This window comes from Ambystoma mexicanum, chromosome 3p, assembly GCF_040938575.1.
Source record: "Ambystoma mexicanum isolate Mex_15411 chromosome 3p, UKY_AmexF1_1, whole genome shotgun sequence".
Taxonomy (NCBI): Eukaryota; Metazoa; Chordata; class Amphibia; order Caudata; family Ambystomatidae; genus Ambystoma; species Ambystoma mexicanum.
The window spans coordinates 178,888,178-178,906,537 of record NC_090925.1 but is presented as its reverse complement, the minus strand read 5'-3'; the positions used below and the strand labels follow the sequence as shown (position 1 = coordinate 178,906,537).

Below are 18,360 nucleotides of genomic sequence, written 5' to 3'. Positions count from 1 at the left end.
TATCTTCGGTTATGCCCCCTCATATTTGAAGGAGAGGATTAATATTTATCAACCGAATAGATACTTAAGATCAATGGAGGGCTCTCTCTTGGTACTGCCACGAACGAAAACATCTTGTGGACTGGGGCGGGCCTTTCATGTTCGGAGTGCACAAGCCTGGAACACCCTACCAACTAGGATATGTAAAATTGAGGACCATCTTCTCTTCCGCAAACAGTTAAAGACTATTCTGTTTAGTTAGGATTTATCTTAGTTTTCTCCACCACTTCTGTCTTTCAACGCCTGGATGCCTGCGGGCTTTGGCGCCTTATAAATCCGAATAACATAACATAACATAACAAGAGATCAACCTGGTGTGGGTGTTTGAGGCCTTCTCATATCCAGAATATCCTTCATGCCAAAATGAAGAGGACCCAATGGGATATCTGCTCACATACAGGCACACCAGACATGGACCAATCACAGACCACGGTGGTCCCAGTCATTCACAGCACACCAGGCTCTCTGGCATCCAGGATGTGTATTGGAACTAGACAGTCCAGCCCACATCCTGAAAGCACACACACAAGGCATGCAGAAGCCTGCGAAAGCTTGGTATTTCGTGGGAGAATGCATGCCCAAATAAACACTGACCCAGGTCGGCTTGACCTGGGGAAGCAAAGGGGAAAGATGGACAATGGGCAGGACAAAGAACCTTGGGGCATGGCCATTTGGTAGCCAGGCCACCTGCCTGTGCCAACTGCAGTAAATGCAGTTTGCATGGCAAGAAAGGGTTAAAAATACACGAAAAGATAAGCTTCCACCAGCCCTGTCCAAGGCACATCTGCACGTCTCCTGAAAAATACTTTTAGGGAGTCTAGGGCATTTGAAAATGAAAGGAATACCCAGGCTCACTGTGCTGTAAGGTACATTGTGCACTTGTAACATGTTGCAGAACATTGGAAAGAACTCAGGGAAACAAAGTTTCCCAGTACTGACTGTCTTTAAGGACTTGTCAGTTTCCCCATAACAAAGTGAGGGAAAGCCCAGTGGAGTGCAGCTGAAGGCTGTGCTTCACTGGCAAAGTCAGACTATGGTGTTTAAACAGCAGCAAAAAGTTGGGGGTACACAACTGGAGGGAAAATTACACATACATGGGAATCTGTCCTAACAGAATGCCATTCCAACCCCTTAGCTCCTCCAAAGATGAGACTAAGTACTTATGCCACCAGATATCCTGATGCCTTCCCTATGTGAAACACATTCTGAAACACCCTGTGCCCTATCTTTCATGAGCAGGATTCCCTAAATATACTTTGATGGACTTGGGAGCTACCTTCAAGTCAAAGCATGAAGAGGTCTCATCCACATAGACATCCTATGTATATCCTTCTATTGCCCCCAAGCAGATGTCTTAGTGGAAAGATGTAACCAAGCCCTCAAGAATTGCCTGCATGAGCTTGTCAATGAAAATGCACAAGATTTGGATGAGCTGGTGCCTTGAGCCCTTTTCACTTTACAGAAAAACCCTTGGTCACCAGCTGAGTTCTCCCCTTTTAAGCTGGTGTATGTTAGGGAAGTGCAGGATGTTAGGGAAGTGCAGGAGGAGTTGGAGGTGTGGGATGAGTTGATTGTGCATGGGGGCCAGAAGGAGGTGGAAAGTAGAAGACTTTCAGAACAAGGGGAGATGCAGACGTTGGAAGGAGGAAGGAGGGGCAGTTGAAGAGAAGGAGAAGAATGCGAAGGAGAGTAGGGGAGGCAGTGGGTAATCCTAAGGAGGTGCAAGGAGAGTCCCAGACAAAGAGTGAGACAACGTAAGCCTATTTATCACTGGAAGGAAGTGGCAGCAGGAACAATCATGTGGTGGAATCCCAAGGATGCTAGGCAAAAGTGAGCTTGATGTCCAGGACAAGATCTAGTACCAGGCCCATAGGCACAGGAGAACATCCGTTTGGTGAGGAAGGGAGCGAGAGATTAGGCCATAGCTTTGGGACCATAAGGCAGGGATGTGAACCATGGACACCACCCTGGCCTACCACAACTGTGTACATCAGTGTGCAACCTGCTCTAGAAGGGCCTGGAGCTGCATTAAGTTTGCAGAGGCATCTTGGCCAAGTTATCCATTCAGTCCCTATTAAGGTCATTGACCCAGCAGGACACAAATAACTTAAGCAACTCAATAGAGAGACTGTGAGTGACACCAGAGAGAGACCTGGAGAGATCCTCGGATAGCTCTTGTTTTAATTAAAAAGAAATGTATTGCCACTTCTCAACCTTCTACATAGACTTGAATATATGTTGTGAAAATAATCTTTGAGTTGTGTTCTTTGTGAATGTGGCTTCATGTCAACACCCATAATCGACCCTCAGGCTTATTGGAGTGTTCAGTGTGTCGTTGGTATCACCACGTCAATGAATTTCCATTCTGTTTTCCATGTGGGGGGCCTCCACTTACAGCCCACAGCGCTTGGCTATATGGGCTGGATTGTATGTAGTGTAATCTGCTTGTGAAGCAATGGAGCACGGTGTCCAACTAGCTCTGGGGGCCCATGGGCCCAGAAGATGGTGGCCTGCATGCCATAACAGGATGAGGTGCCCTCTTGTGCATTGCGACTATGAACGTGACAAACTATCGCCAGAGAGGTGAAGATCGACCCTGGCCATGTGTGCTGGGTTGACTGGGAAAGGATCTGGGCACAGCGTGGTGGTGCCTGAGTGACTGAGGCATTGGCAAGGTCCATGTCAGAATAGGCATTCCCAGCCAGGTGCAGGGATGACCAGTGTGGAATTTGAGCCCAGGACCTTGTGAGCCCAGCTGAGAATGACGACCCTGTGGGAGCTTCTAAGCTTGGATATGTGAGGGGGTGGCCATAGTCACGCACTAGCAAGCGGGGGCAGTGGTGTTGAAGTCACAGGCCACAGTGACATCAGAGCAGCCATGGTGAAGAAGCCATGTCAGCATGTGAGAAGCGGGCAACAGCGAGCAATAAGAGGCCCCCGCCTCCCATGTTCCAACTTGGTCAGCATTCAAGGAATAGATGTCAGCAAGAGAGGACATCCCCGCTGTGGCATCTCTCGCTTTGGGGTGGAGGTGGAAGTGTTAATGGGCACGATCGCTACAGGCACAGGGGGAAAGAGAAAAATCATGAGATGGAGTGCAGGTTAAGGTGCAGCTTTAGAGAAGTCAACAGGCAACGCTAAACAGGGGATTGATTGCTCTGCTTGGGGCCACCCCTTAATTGTATAGTCAATGGGGGTCATTCCGAGTTGGGCGGTAAGGGATAACGGGCACCGGTAAGGAGACCGGTGCCGGTAATCCCTTACCACCCAATTCCAAGGTCCCTTAGCGGGAACCGTAAAGGACGTGTGATCTGACCATATGTCCTTTACGGATCCCGCTAATGGACCAGGGCGCTAATAACGTGCCTGCTATTCGCGGGCCCGTTATTAGCGCCTTCCCCATTTACATTGAGCCCTGTGGGCTGTATTATGTAATGTGTGCGTGAATGGGTGAGTGTGGGATGTATGGATGGCTCGGTGCATGCGAGACTGAGCATGTGAATAGTGTATGGGTACGCATGTGAATGAATGAGTAAAAGAGTGAGTGCAAGTTGTATGAATGTGTATGCGCAGGTGAGAGGCAAAGGGGAGGGGGTTCTGGTGCTACCACAACATTTAATGTTCTATCCATGATAAAGCAAGAATGATATGTGTTATTATGTGGCTAGACTTGCATTTTGGGGCAACCAGTCTAGCCATTTCTTACTATGGCATGCTATTTTTTACTGGACATTTATAAATATGCAGCACAATACATGTTATTACATGTTAGTTCTATATCCTCTATATCTGTCTTGTGCTTTGTGTATGCTATCCGTCACTTGTCTCTCGTGTTCCTGTCTCTGCGCCCCGAAGCTTGCGAGTTACCGGTGCAATACAAATAAATAAAATAAAATAAAAATAAATAAAATGGCTAGACTGGCATCTTTGCACAGCCAGTCTAGCCATTTTTACTCTTTGGCATGACATTTTTAATGGGCTTCCAAACATGATAAAACAAACATGATATATTATTACATGGCATTTTGGTGCAGCCAATCTATCCATTTCTTACCATGCCAGGACATATTTTACTGGGCATCTATGATAAAACAAGCATGATAAGTATAATTACCTGGCTAGACTGGCATTTTGGTCCAGCCAGTTTCAACATGGTTTCTTATTGTGGCATGACACTTTTAATGAGAAAGCCTATAGGAGTGTGCCCTTATGTGGGGATACCATGATATATTGGCAGAGCCTGCCTGGACAAGTTTGGCATTATGCAAAGCAAACAATGCCAGTTTGAACATGTTTTCTTATTGTGGCATTGCACTTTTAATGGGAAAGTAAATAGGAGTATGTTCTTATACGTTGCGCCTTCAGACCATACCAATGGTATATAAGGTGCTATATAAAAGCAAAACAACATAACATAACATAACATATGGGAATACTGCCATATATGCAGCCATCATGGATATCTATGGGCACAATCAGCTTGAAAATGTTTTTATATTGGCATATATTATGATGAAAGGCATCATGAAAATGCATTGGGAAATGTTCCTGTGCACTGCTGTTGGTATAATACAAAATGTTAACCCATTATTCAAAACCTTTCTTGGAGGCAGGCCACCAAATCTCCTTTGGTTGGTTTGGGCTCCCTCATTATGCTCGATCATCTGGCATATTTGTGAGAAATGTTTACGCCCCAACAATTAAAAAATTCACCAGCCGCAAGTAGGTGAATGGCTGGTGGGTGAATCGGTATAAATGTGTGCGTGCAAGGCTGGGGCAAGGCAAGGGACATTGGAGCAGGGACGTTTTGTTACATTTTTTACTGGTATTATTGGCCAAAACCAAATTGATTATTGTTATTTCCTGGAGGAGGGTTTGGGCTGGTTGGTTCATAGCACAATGGGGCAGGCAGACTGGACATTTTCTTTCTGTAGTATGGCATTTTTTACTCACATATGGAGAAAGGCCAATATGATGTGTGTTCTTACATCGGGCGTGTGGAGGCACTTGTGTAGTCAGCAAGTACATGTTTTCTTACTGTGGCATTGCAGTTCTACTGGTGTTAAGGGCAACGTCAACATGATGAGTGTACTTACATACTGGTGCATGGATTGGGTAAGCATTTGTACTGCAGCAATAGGTTTTCTTCCCGTGGCAGTAGATTTGTACTGGCATTATGGGAAAAGCCAACAAGAGAATGTTCATACATGGGGGTACTGGAATATACTTGCAGAGCGTTATCTTATGATATTATTACTGTGCGTAATGCTATTGGCCACACACATAGTTGGCTGGTACATTTTAGTGTCATGACTCAGGAGCCATGCACAATCCTCTTGTTTCTATGCGAGGTGAAAGATTTAAGGTTTGATTAAAACACATACTTACATCTTTAGCCTAGGACATAGTGTGGTGTGCACTTGCGGCAGCATGATCATCATGTACATTGTGCATGAATGGTGGTCAAGGCCAACATGGAGTGCGGCACGGCCCGTGCTTTGTTGCCAAGCTTAGGGAGGCTCAGCACGGCTCACAGGGCGGACCCCATATTTTTGGTTACGCCACTGAGTTGTTAGCACATTTGACTCCTCCCTTCCAGCACCGGTGTGTGGCAACTACAAAATGCATCAGGTTTACACACCTTAGAGTTTATGGAAAGTTTCTCTCCCATTCTCCCCCGCTGCATGTCAGTTTTTTAACATCAGATATGTGTTTAGACCCAGTGTTTATTGTATTTCCCAATGAAAACAATTGATTTTACAAATGATCAATCGAAAGTCATATTAATTTCACACTTGCATTAACCCTGCTCCAATGCTACATTCTGATAATGCCATCTTCCAGAACCACCCAAAATGAGTGCGTTCTTCAAAAGAATGTTTTCCTGATTGACTGTGAGAAAAGATACTATATAGATTTACATTGCCAATTTCCAAGAGTTAGCCCGATGCTGGTCCAAGCAAGGATTGAGGTGCACTGGTAGAGCCTTGCGGGTGCCAGTGCTGGAATAGTGAAGAGTGCTGAAAATCAGGATGGAGATGCATTGGCAGAGCTGTTCGTTGTGGAGTGTACTAGCATAGCAGTGACTACTGCGGGTTTGGATTGTGATGATGCACGTGGATCACACTACCGAAATAGCAGGAGGGCTGCAAGTCAACAACGAGGTGCATCAGTAGAGCTGCGCGTGGCACTAAGACTGAACTGCTATAGAGCTGTGTGTGCGTCTCAGTACTGAAACAGCAGGAGGTGCTGGGGCGTGGGATAGAGGTGCATAGGCAGAGCCAAGTATTGGCTCCAGTATTAGCATGAATGCGCCCAGTAGAGTTCGGGATTGAGGTTTATCAGCAGAGCAGTGGGACCGCAATAGCAGATAGATCCGGGTGGGGGGTTGGGGGGGGGGTGGAGTTGCACGTTATTGGCCTCGTGTCTTCCAATGGGGTAAAGAATGCTCCTTTCCTCGGTACGCAGGGCAGTTTCCTGGGCCCAGCTCCAGACCTTTCCAGAGTGAGTCCCGTGTGCACAGGTGTGGCCGAGCAGCTCATGGGGCGGGGCTTGGATCGCCACCTTTGTAGCTCCCGTCTCCAATTGGCTTTGGAAAGTTAGGAGCGGTGTACAGTCGCCTCTTCTCCGCTTCCAGCGCATGTATATAAGACTGGCAGAAGGAGCGTGAACCTTGGCACCTCCCTTGTACCACCACCCTGCTCCGCTAGTGAGAGAGATGCTAATTGAAGGGGGCGACAGACACATCAACGCCACATATAACTGCTAACCAGACAGAGGGGGTTCGACAAGGCAGCTGCAGCCGATAACCTTAGGGCCGGGCACGGAAAGGCGTTTACGACCCACCTCGCCATGACCTGGACCGCTGGCCTGGTGACCATCTGCCTGCTCATGCTGCAGGCCCGGGGGCAGCCGCCCCCGCCAGATGCCAACACGTAAGCATGACATTTATTATCCCTTGCACTGGCAGCCTCAAGAACACACAAAGCAGGTCCTGCAACTCCTGGTCTGAAGGGCAAGTAACATGTAGTGGCCCGTGGAGCAGTGGCGAAAGCTCACAATGCACCAGCCCAACTCCCAGAGCAAATAAACCCAATACCATCCCCCTCACATGCTGTAAATTATCGACATTACTTTCCCTTTCATAGTCTGAAGAAACGAGCTAACATATCTTAGCTATTTCCGTGGTTTGTAAGGGACCAGGACCTCAGGGAGCCACCATCAGATACAAAACTTGGACGGCGTTTAGGGGTCGCCAGGTTTAGCAGCTGCTACCCCTTGCATCCCCCCTGGCACCTCTGGCAGTGATAATGCGACCTCGTGAAAAGAGAGGACAGGGTCGGTGCCAGAGGCTGAAAAGGACCAGGTTTTGTTAAAAGTGAAAAGCCCTGGAGCAGTGGGGCACCGCATGCAGCCCTTCAGGACATTGTTTGTGGCCCTCCAGGTCACAGGCATTTCATGATTAAGTGTTTTCTAGCCTAAGGTCAGCCAGTCACTAAGCCTGTCATGTCAGGTGCGCGAAGCCTCTCTGGTCCAGTGTTTGTCGTTGAATGATTATAAGTGCACTTTTACTTCTATTTAAACACATAGAAACGTAATAAATAAAAAGTGCACCTTAAAACTATTTGTTTGCACTCCAATCGGCACACTGATGTGCCCACCACAGCTCGGGACACTGCATGGCGCTTGTGTGCTATATTCGGTGCGAGTAGTGCACCCCTGCTCTAGAGGGAAGCAGGAAGACACCCATGCCCCCGAGCAAGTGCCTACTGCACAGGTGGTGCAGGGTGGGCAAAGCAGGAGGCAGCTGTGGGGGTTCATATGGCAGTGGCGGAGGCAGCTTTTGGTGCCAGGGTGGTAGATAATAGGGCGCCAACAGGAAGCTGGGGGCGCACTGGGCACCCGGAGGGTGCAAGGGGGTGGCTCTCCCCCTTTCCACGTTCCTGGCTCCACCACTGGATATGGGGGAGGCACTGCCCCAAGAGGCGACAAATGAACCCCCGAATAAGCATGGCGCCCGAACCAGAGGGCAGGCCACTGCCCCTGTGCATGTGCATCAGGGCAGTGCTGTCGTGGCACCGGATGTCTCCTCCCCCCCCCCCCCCCCCCCCACGCCAATCCTGGGAATCACACGCCCCACTACCTTCATTTTAGAATGCTACTTCATTTCAATCGTGGTCGCTGGTTCAGAGGCGAGACCCTTCCTCACAATCCCTTGTCAGTATTGCACTGTACAGGAAATATTGATGTGAATTTTTTTGGGTTTAAAAGGTGTGCATATTTTATACTTTGCTGACATTATAAGAAAATGGGCTATTTTCCAGGTCTCTATGATTAATCTTCTCAGGGGCTGTGAGGCAAATGCTTATGGGGGTGACTAAAATACCCACCCTACGCCCCCCTTCGCACACTAGTGCGCTACATAGGACCCCCTCCTCTCCCCCCCCCTTTCCTCACCTCCTCCCAGAGCTGTCAACTGACCCACCACTCTGGGTTTCACCTGCAAACAAACAACAAATCCTCGCAAGTGTATCAGTAAACCTGCGAGCACGTGGCCATCCTTTTACATGCAAGGCGACCCTCTCATCTCTGTGCGATGGCTTTACCGAGGTCTCCTTCTGCCAGTGAAAGAGCTTTGACCACCTGTGACCTCTTAAAGTTTGAAGATGTTGTGTGAAGTGTGGGCAATGATTACAGTAGATGAGGTAAACTTTGGGTGAAGTATTTATTAGTAGAAGTATAACTTGTAGAGTCATTAAAATGGGAAAAGGAGATGTTCTGCTGAGCCCCACCAACTGGCAGCTGTTGTTATTTGAATGGCTCGCATTCCCCAGTCACGAGCACGTCTCCTGCATTCCAGCTGGCTCTCGTGCAGCCTCATCTCGTGACTGGCTTGTTGGCAGCACAGCGAAGTATTCACATTTTGTGCATACTACATTGTGCCAGAAGCGTAAAGTCTTGCAGGCGCATCTCGGATACACCTTATTTAAGTGCTTTGTAATTGGGCACACAAGTTACAGGTGGGGGTGGGTTGAAAACAAATTCTCATATCTGATTTCTGAAAATAAATCATGCATTGAGAGTCATGTGTTTACAATTGGGTAAATTGTAAGCCCAGATAACAGGCCTCTCACCATCTCCTTCATTTCCCTCTCTTCCCTTCATTTCATCTCTCATGGTCCTACTTTCCCAAAACTTCCTTACTTCACTGTTGCATAGTCCTCCATGTACCCTTTTCCTTCTTTCCATGTCTCATGATCCCTCCTTCTACTTCACTATACCGCCTTACTGCCCTGTTCCGCCCCCTTCCCCCTCTCCGCTTTTTCCATCCTTCCATCTCTCTTGGTCCCTCTTTCTAATTCCCTATACCTCCTTATTTCCCAGATCCACACTCCTTCCTCCTCTCCCCTTCTTTCCATCTCTCATAGTCCCTCTTTCTATTTCCTGATGCCTCCTTACTTTGCTGTCCGCACTCCTTCCCTCTCTCCCCTTCTTTCCATCTCTCATGGTCCCTCTTACTATTTCCTGATGCCTCCTTACTTTGCTGTTCTGCACTACTTCCCTCTCTCCCCTTCTTTCCATCTCTCATGGTCCCTCTCTCTATTTCTTGATACTGCCTTACTTTTCTCTTTTGTACTGCTTTACTCTCCCCTTTTCCTTTTTTCCATCTCTCATGGTGTATATTTCTATTTCCTGATACCTCCTTACTTTGCTGTTCTGCACTCCTTCCATCTCTCTCCTTCTTTCCATCTCTCATGGTCCCTGTTTCTATTTACAAATTCCTCCTTGCTTCGCTGTTACATACTCCTTCACGATCCCTTTTCCATCTTTCCATCTCTCATGGTCCCTCTTTCGGTTTCCTTATACCTCCTAACTTCGCTCTTTTGTATGCCTTCACACGCCCCTTTTCAATCTTTCCACGTCTCATGGTCCCTTTTTTAATTTCCTGATACCTCCTTACTTCAGTCTTTTGTACTCCTTCACTCTCCCCTCCACATCTTTCCATCTCTCATGGTCCCTCTTTCTATTTCCCTATACTTCCTTGCTTCTCTGTTCCATACTCCTCCACTCTCCCCTTCTTTCTATCTTTCCATATCTCTTGGTCCCTCATTCTAATTTTCAGTACTCATTACTTTGCTGTTTCTGCACTCCTTCCCTCTCTCCCCTTCTTTCCATCTCTCGTGGTCCTCCCTCTATTTCACGATTCTTGCTTGCTTCGCTGTTCCATACTCCTTCACCTCCCTTTTTCTTCTTTCCATCTCTCATGGTACCTCTTTGTATATACTCATGCCCCCTTACTTTGCTTTTCCATACTCCTTCCCACTCTCCTCTTCTTTCCATTTCCCATGGTCCCTCTTTCTATTTCCTGATTCCTACTTGCTTTTGCTGTTCCATATTCCTTAATGCTCCTTTCTCCTTCTTTCCATCTCTCATGGTCCCTCTTTCTATTGCATGGTACCTCCTTACTTTGCTGTCCGCACTCCTTCCGCCTCTCCCTTTTTTCAACTTTCCATCTCTTGGTCCCTGGTTCTATTTCCTGATACTTCCTAACTTCTCTGTTCCATATTCCTTCACTCTCCCCTTTTCTATCCTCCCATATCTCTTGGTCCCTCTTTCTATTTCCTGATACGCCATACTTTGCTGTTTCTGCACTCCTTCCCTCTCTCCCCTTCTTTCCATCTCTCATGGTCCCTCTTTCTATTTCGTGATTCCTGCTTGCTTCGCTGTTCCATACTCCTTCACCTCCCCTTTTTTTTTTTTTACATCTCTCATGGTACCTCTTTGTATTTCCTGATACCCCTTACGTCGCTTTCCCATCTTTCCTTCTCTCATGGTCTCTCTTTCTATTTCTTGATGCTTCTTTACTTTTCTCTTTTGTACTCCTTCACTCTCACCCTTTTCATCTTTCCATCTCTCAATATCCCTCCTTCTAGTTCCTAATACCTCCTTACTTCGCTGTTGAGCACTCCTTCTCTCTCTCCCCATCTTTGCATTTCTCTTGGTCCCTCTTATTTCCCGATTCTTCTATGCTTTGATGTTCCATACTCTTTCATACTCCCTTATCCTTCTTTCTATCTCTCTTGGTCCCTCTTTCTATTTCCGATACCTCCTTACTTCGCTATTCCACAGTCCTTCACTCTCCCATTTTCCTTCATTCTCCCATTTTCCTTCTTTCCATCTCACATTTCCTGGCTCCCTCATTTCTTCTTCCTACACTTCTACCCCCACCCATTCTGTCTATATATAATTTTTCCTTTTATCCTAACCACTGTACCATCTTCCCCACTCTACTGTTCTTTCCTTCTGTCTTCCCGGTAACCTAACTGGAGCTGTAAGCAAGACTAACATAAGATTGAATTCCACTGCTAGCACACATTCTAATTGATTGACCTTTTTCCTTTGCTCCATAGTCTTCATCTGGGTGACTGGCATTTTTGATCTCCTGGGGATTCTTTCAGGGGTCTCAAAATTCTTCAAATGCAGCTCAATCCCGGCTATCAATTATATGCTTCTTCAATTGGCTTCTTTATGAAAGATGATTGTTTTGGGTGCTGGAGTGAACAATGCCAGAGGGGGAGGGAGCATGTAGCATTACGTTTGGCCATTACAAATCCATGTAAAAAATTGCTATGTCAATGTACAGAAATCAATACATTAATTTGTTTAATTGTATTTAATGTTTTTGGTAGACAAGAGACCTTACACATAATATAAATACAGACTTAGACTTACTGGAATATGCACATTTTCCATCAACTTCAACTATATACACGATCATTTCATTCTATAATTAATATACAGATCATTTCTATACAATGTGAACCTTATAACACCACATAAAAAGAGGAAATGTCTTTCTAAAAACCTCATTAAAAACAAATTCAATATTGTCTAAGATTTGAAACATTTCAACTAAAAAGCAACTGCTTTCTCAATTAATAGCATTGTGAATCAATTCAGTAAATAGTGTGTCAAGTAAACGAGGAGCTTTTCTCCCTGATCTATTACACCTTGAAGTTCAGCAAATGTTTTCTTCACAAATCTTACTCATGCCAATAGAAGGGGTACATGGGTAGATGTCATTAATCTCATCCACAGATCGCAAAATATAACTGATGATTGTTAAGATCGATTCCGAAACTCTGACCTGGTGGGCAGAAGTTTAGGAGGCCACCATTGGTTTAGTGAAACAGGGGAACCTTCTGGACAAGCCAGATAAATCTTAGCAGCTTCACAGGCGGTGAAGACTAACTCTCGGGAGGCGTGGTAGTGATCGGAAGCCCACAAGCACACACAGCAATGAACCACAAATTACTCTTAGACAAGTGTATATGAAAAATATCTACACATATATTGTCGGCTGGACCAATAGACACAAGTAACTTTACCAATGCGAAAACAGTTATCACACAAAATCCTTTTACTATACAATATATATATATACATTACATTTCCTAATGCCCAACAGTGTTAAACTGCAGCCACAACCTGTAAAAAGAGGGCTGAGTTAACACATTAATGGCACTAGGCAATTCTTCCGATTTGTTCTCTAACTTTCGAGTTCAGCTCTAAGAAGATTAAAAACGTGTGCTCAACAGTACAGTTGTGCGTAAAAACACACAATTGCGCAGGTGAGGCAGTAGCAAGTCAGGAAGGGGGCTGAGCCGATAAAGAAGTGGTTCCCACTATTCGAGTAGGCCTTGCCCTTGCCGGCAAAGCAGTGTTCAAAAGGCGAGACTAGCTATGGAGCGCAGCCTAACCAAGCCAAGACCGCGTACCCTAAGGAATACTTGTGCGTAAAAGTAATTGGTAGTGCCAGGGGGCTACCGGTAAGTGATGCAAGTAATCACCGACCCTCAACACAGTCCAGACCAAACATTGCCAGTTTAATCGACGTACCTAGTAGGTTTCAGTCCTGCAGTTTCACGTTGCTCCAGCTCTCAGCGGCTGCTGGGGAGAACGATCATTTGTGACGGGACAATTGCCTTTTCTCAGCTTCCGAAGGAGGTATGAAGAACATTCTGGTGCAGCAAGCTTCAGGACACAGGAGAGCAGAACAAGGGGTCTACAGTGACTGTCACCACCAGGTAGTGATGTGGAAATCACAGATGTTGACAGTGTTACACACTCTCCTAATTTGGGACCCCTAGGAGTTAGGCCTGTGAGATTTGGCAGGAGAATACACAGAAGCACAGACACACAAAGTCCCAAGTCTCGCATTTGCACTCGAGACGGCAGCATTTCTGTGGGATACCCTGAGGTAGAGCTGGACAGTTCACTGGATCGCTCAGGAACACTTCCAAAGGGGCTAGTTCGGTGGGTAAGCAGGGGTCACTGAGAGTAGTTGTTCCCACTCCTCCAAAAGGGTGAAGCACCTTGGCAGGCTTTCTTGATCAAAGAAGAAAGCAAGGGTCCAATGGGACAGCAGAGGGCGAATGGTGCCAACACCTTCCAAAGTATCTCCGGTGGTTTCACAAGTCTGTTTCTTCATGCAGGAGACTTGGCTCCTTCTCTAGTTTGGTGAGAACTCCGGTGATCAGCCTGGAATGGATGCAGAGCCCTTTCTCTTATCCAAGATTAGCCTTGTGTCAAAATCAAGGACTTCCAATCGAAAGACCTGCTATCTTGCAGGTATCCCAGTCTTAGTCCAATCATGGTCCATGGTAGTCTCAGTCATTTAGGCACTCCAGACATACTGTCACCAGTAGTGTGAATTGGGATTAGACAGTGCCAGCCCGCTTCCTGGGCACACACACATGACAGGCAGAAGCCAGAGAAGAGATCGTTTTTCGCAGGAGTCTGCATGCCCAAATAAGGAAAACCTGGGTTACTTGACGTGGGTGAAGGCAAGGGACAAAGTGGCCATGGGACAGAACAAAAGACTTTTCGCCTCAGCTATTTTCGGACCTTGCCCCACTCTTGAACCAAACGCGGTAAATGCGATGCGATTCAGTAAAACGAAGTAAAACACTATAAAAAGTAACTGCTGCCACCAGTTCATCCCAGGCACACTCATACAATCGGCAACAAATTCTTTGAGGGTGACTACGGCAATGAAACAAAAAGGGAATCCAGCGCATGGTACTGGAAGGTACATTGTGCACTTTTAAAAAGTTACCAAGAAATGGCAAAATAGTCAGACTAAGGGAAAAATTGGACGTGTCAGTTTCCCCATAACAAGTGAGCAAAAGCCCAGGGGAGAACACCTGAAGGCTGTGCACCACTGGTAAAATTCAGGATAGGATAGCCAAACAAAAGCAAAATGTTTGGGGGGTCCATAAAGGGAGGGAAAATTGCAAATAAATTAAATCTTTCCTAACAATGATGTGGATGTAGAAAAGGTCTGAGTGCTGTTGGCCTTAGGGACACTGTTTCAGAACATTCCAAAACAATGTGATACAAACTGACTTGGAGTCGACACTTCCGTAGTTCATATGGAACACATAGTCTCTGTCCAATTACCTCCAATGTGGCCAGGCAATTTAATCTAAACTTAAAGTACCAGTCTCTGAAGCTCTGTGAGGGGAATTTTTGTAGATTCAATCTAATTTCTTTTGTAGGGACAATCCTTATATGGGCATGCATTTTCCCGTGAAGCACCAAGCTTTCGCAGGCTTCTGCATGCTTTATGTATGTGCTCCCAGGATGTGGGCTGGACTGTTAGGCAGAAACCTGTGCAGATCCCTCTGGGACCACTGCAAAAGATTTAGAATTACAGGTGTTTGGCAGTAAACCCACTTGGTAGCAGTCTGTACCACACAGATTCACTTGGTAGCTGTGGCTGAGCAGTCAGACTTCCCTCAAGAAGAGTTAGGCAGTATACAGAGTATTCACAATAGATCAAAAGAACATAGTAGAACAAGTAAACACCGACCAGGGCTTGGTGTAAAAGAGATAGAATTATTTATTTAAAACCACATCTAGAAAAACACACAGGCACTAATAGTAAGCAATCCAAAAACACGGTCACTAAAAGATATACACTCCCTTCAAAGAATATTAGACAAGTCTTAAGTAAAGCCCCACTTATTTTCAGACAGCGGTGAGCGCTGGCACTCTAATAATTCGTTTAAAAAAAGGGAGAGAAAAGCAGAGAATAAATTGGAACAGATCCCAACACTTTTTTTCATGAACACAACAAGAGAGGAAGGCAAGTAATACCGTGAGTTTAGAGTCAGTAGGCCGGATCCACTTTAAGAGGATCAAACGAATTGTGTCCAAGGTCACACAGTTGCAGTGCACAAGAGTCTTGTAAAGGTTCAAAATGGAGTTGGACCAAAGAAAGGGACCAGTTAGAAGGTCAAGGCGGCCAGCCCAGTCCAGGAGGTTAAGGGGTTATTATTACCTTGTAGCAATCTTTAGAAAGGGAGGCCTGGTGGACACAGTACCTTAAAGTGGTGAGAATACTCCAGCGGGGGCAGTTGTTCTGGCAGTGGATGCAAGTTGGTGCTTCTTCCGGGGGAAGAGAGGATCTCGTCGAGGAGGAAGACAGGAGTCCGTTGCACTGCCAGGGAAGAAACCAGCCGCGGAGTTTCTCAGGTGAAAGGAGCGGTCCTTTCGTTCGCGGTCCAGTGGTAAGGGGCTATCCGGTTGCCGGGGTGTTTAACACGGGCATTTCGACCACTTAGCCAGTCAGGGGTGCGAACAGAAGAAGGTAAACTGGTTGTTCCCACCAGTCAGGGGAAGAAGCCTCTCCAGCCGGGAGATCTTCTCTGTCGTCAGGAAGTGGTGAGTCGGTTCCGCAGGGCTCCACCGGTGGTGTGTCGTGGTAGGTCGGCTCAGCTTCTCCCTCGTCGGATTCTCAGGTCCTGTGGTGACTTCTGAAGTTCCAGTCCCCAAAGCCCTGTTTTTATGCAGCATACCCCCATTCACTCAGCCTAGCTGTCAATCAAACATGATAAGTGGAGAGCCGGCCGGCTCACCACTTGGGCCAATCACACAAGAGTGCGACTTGAGTTACCAAGGTAACTCAGTCCAGGGTGCCTAAACCCCCTCCGACACCCCCTGTGGTACCCAGACAGAGTGGCACCACTTTTGGAGGCTTCTTTGGAGAAGCCCGCCAAAAAGAGGAACAAAGGGCTCGACTTGGGTTGGAGTCACAGAAGAGAACACAAATGCCATTTTAGAATCGAGTCCTGGCAAAAAATACCAACCGGCGAATTAATATTAATTAAATAAACCGGCGGTATGTTCGATGCTATGAGAATTAAATAATTAAAGTTGGTAGCCTCGAAGAATGGGAAAATCCCATAGGAATATATTTGCGGTCGAATATAAAAAGTAGTATCCACTGTCACCAGCCAAAATTCGATCAGGGGGGACGGAGACGTGCCCTCTCGACTAACAGACCCCGGGGCAATCGAATTGCCCCGACCAGTACGTCCACAATATGATGGTTTGTACTGGTGTCTCTTAATTATTTGGGACTAGTAAAGCCAATGGTGACTTTATATGCCCTGGGAGACAGTAGTCAGTCCCAGAGTATGGAGTCTATGGGGGGGGTCACTATGACACCCCTGTGTTACTGCACGGAGGGTGCTGTGTAACACGCATAGTAAAAACACATGAGACCCTATGGAGTAAAGGACCCCATATCCCATAAAACACATTAACAGTCAAAGGAACACCATAAGTCATGTCCAAGAGTGGGAGAAAAAGAGTCTCACTCTTGGCAGGAGAAAAAAACAAACTCCAGAAATCCAGTAAAGCTGCTGGGGGACTCACTAGGTTAGCAAATTCAGCCTAAAGAGAGAATTCTCCCTAACAACGGTCTAGTTGCAATCCACATCCTGGGTGCCACAGCGTCTGGTGTGCTTTGACTGACTGGGATCACCGTGGTCTGTGATTGGTCCACGTCTGGTGTGCCTCTATGTGAGCAGATCTCCCATTGGGTCCTCTTTGTTTTGCCGTGAAGGAGATTCTGGATAAGAGAAGGCTACAAACGCCCATACCAGGTCGATCTCTTGAGTTCTCAATGAAAGAAGACTAGGATCTAAGAATCGTGAAAGTAAGAAGCCGAGGCGAGGAACTGCTGGTGACCCGCTGGAAGGTTTGGCACCCTGAGCCGCTGTTGTCCTGCTGCACCCCTCTGCATCTGATTGAACTAGGTCTGCAAAGAAGCTTTGACCCATTAGAATAGTGGGATTAACTCTTCTCCGCACCTACATCAAACACTGCAAGTAAGCCTTCTCGTAAGTGTCCCTAGGCCAACGAGAGAGCTGACCAGCTTGCGCAGAACATTTGCTCTGACACTGCCGCCATTTGGAGGAGCCCCTTGAAACTTGGTACATTGCAAGTTATGTGTTCATGGCACTCTCACACCATATTTCGTACATTTGGCATTCCCAAGTCTGGAATAGAGTGCCAGAACCAGAGTACACGTGGTTCCTGTGTCGCCCAGCCGTGGTGATGTACTTCACAGGTGCCTTGCTGCAGTGTCCTCCTGTGCCCTGAAGCATGCTACAGTGAAAATGGCCTGATCCATCCACCAGGAGCAGAGAAATTGACACTGTCCTGTTTGGGAATCAACGCTGTAACTTAGTCGCTGAAAGATGCAGAGCTGCAGAATTGCTGCATTTGTACCTGCAACCGAAGTGGACCTGACTGCTGAAAAGTTTGGTCCGGAGTACACCGGAGGTCGGTGAGTACTAGCAACCCATAAGGGTGGACCCTATGCACATCCATCCATTTTTGCACACAAGTGTCCTGAGCTATCAAACCATTCCAACTCCTGGAACCTGTTCTGCCCTTTTGAGGAGACCATCCACGAATAGTGGGAACTTATTTTGCATCACCTCACCCACCTTCCAGAGCTGCTACAGACCTTACAAGAGACCTCGTTTTCACCCAGGTCCACTACCGCGTGCGCCAGCATTGCAAGTACATTTGAGCAATAGGCTCCTCTCATCGTAGGGACTGGACTGCCTTTCAGTTAGGTTTTCGATTACTGCAGAAATGCCTAAAGACTATTTGCACTGCCTGTTTCCTTCCCTTTTAGGTTGTGGACCCACTTTGTGCATTAACCCTTTAGGTCACTTGGTATGGTATATATGTATTTCAGTAGGATTGTGTTGGTTTAAAAGTATTACTGTTGATTATTACTGTGTTGAAACTCACATGCCTTGAATGAATGTATTTGTATTTTTAATATAGACACCTGACTGGTAGTGATTTGTAGTTTCACCCTCACCCCTGCTGAGACCTAGTCTTGACTGCTGCCAATGCTACCTTGATTGCTCTGGCTTGTCCAGAAGGTTACTTTTTCCAAGAAACCAGGCTGACCTCCTGAACCTCTGCCCACCAGGTCAGAGTTCAGAATAC

At 46.6% G+C, this 18,360-nt stretch overlaps 1 protein-coding gene and 1 long non-coding RNA gene across 3 annotated transcripts in view; one reads left to right on the top strand and one right to left on the bottom strand.

The window, feature by feature from the left end:
- Positions 1 to 18,360, bottom strand: part of LOC138580220 (uncharacterized) — a 37,206-nt gene that overhangs the window by 12,075 nt on the left and 6,771 nt on the right. The gene's annotated exons all lie outside the window — the stretch shown is intronic.
- LOC138580218 (alpha-2-macroglobulin-like protein 1) overlaps positions 6,632 to 18,360 on the top strand; it is a 1,051,822-nt gene continuing 1,040,093 nt past the window's right edge. For both annotated transcript variants that reach the window (XM_069650580.1, XM_069650579.1), the window contains exon 1: positions 6,632 to 6,974. In XM_069650580.1, coding sequence (XP_069506681.1) covers positions 6,892 to 6,974 — 83 coding nt within the window. In that variant the 5' untranslated portion in view covers positions 6,632 to 6,891. The remainder of the gene's footprint in view (positions 6,975 to 18,360) is intronic.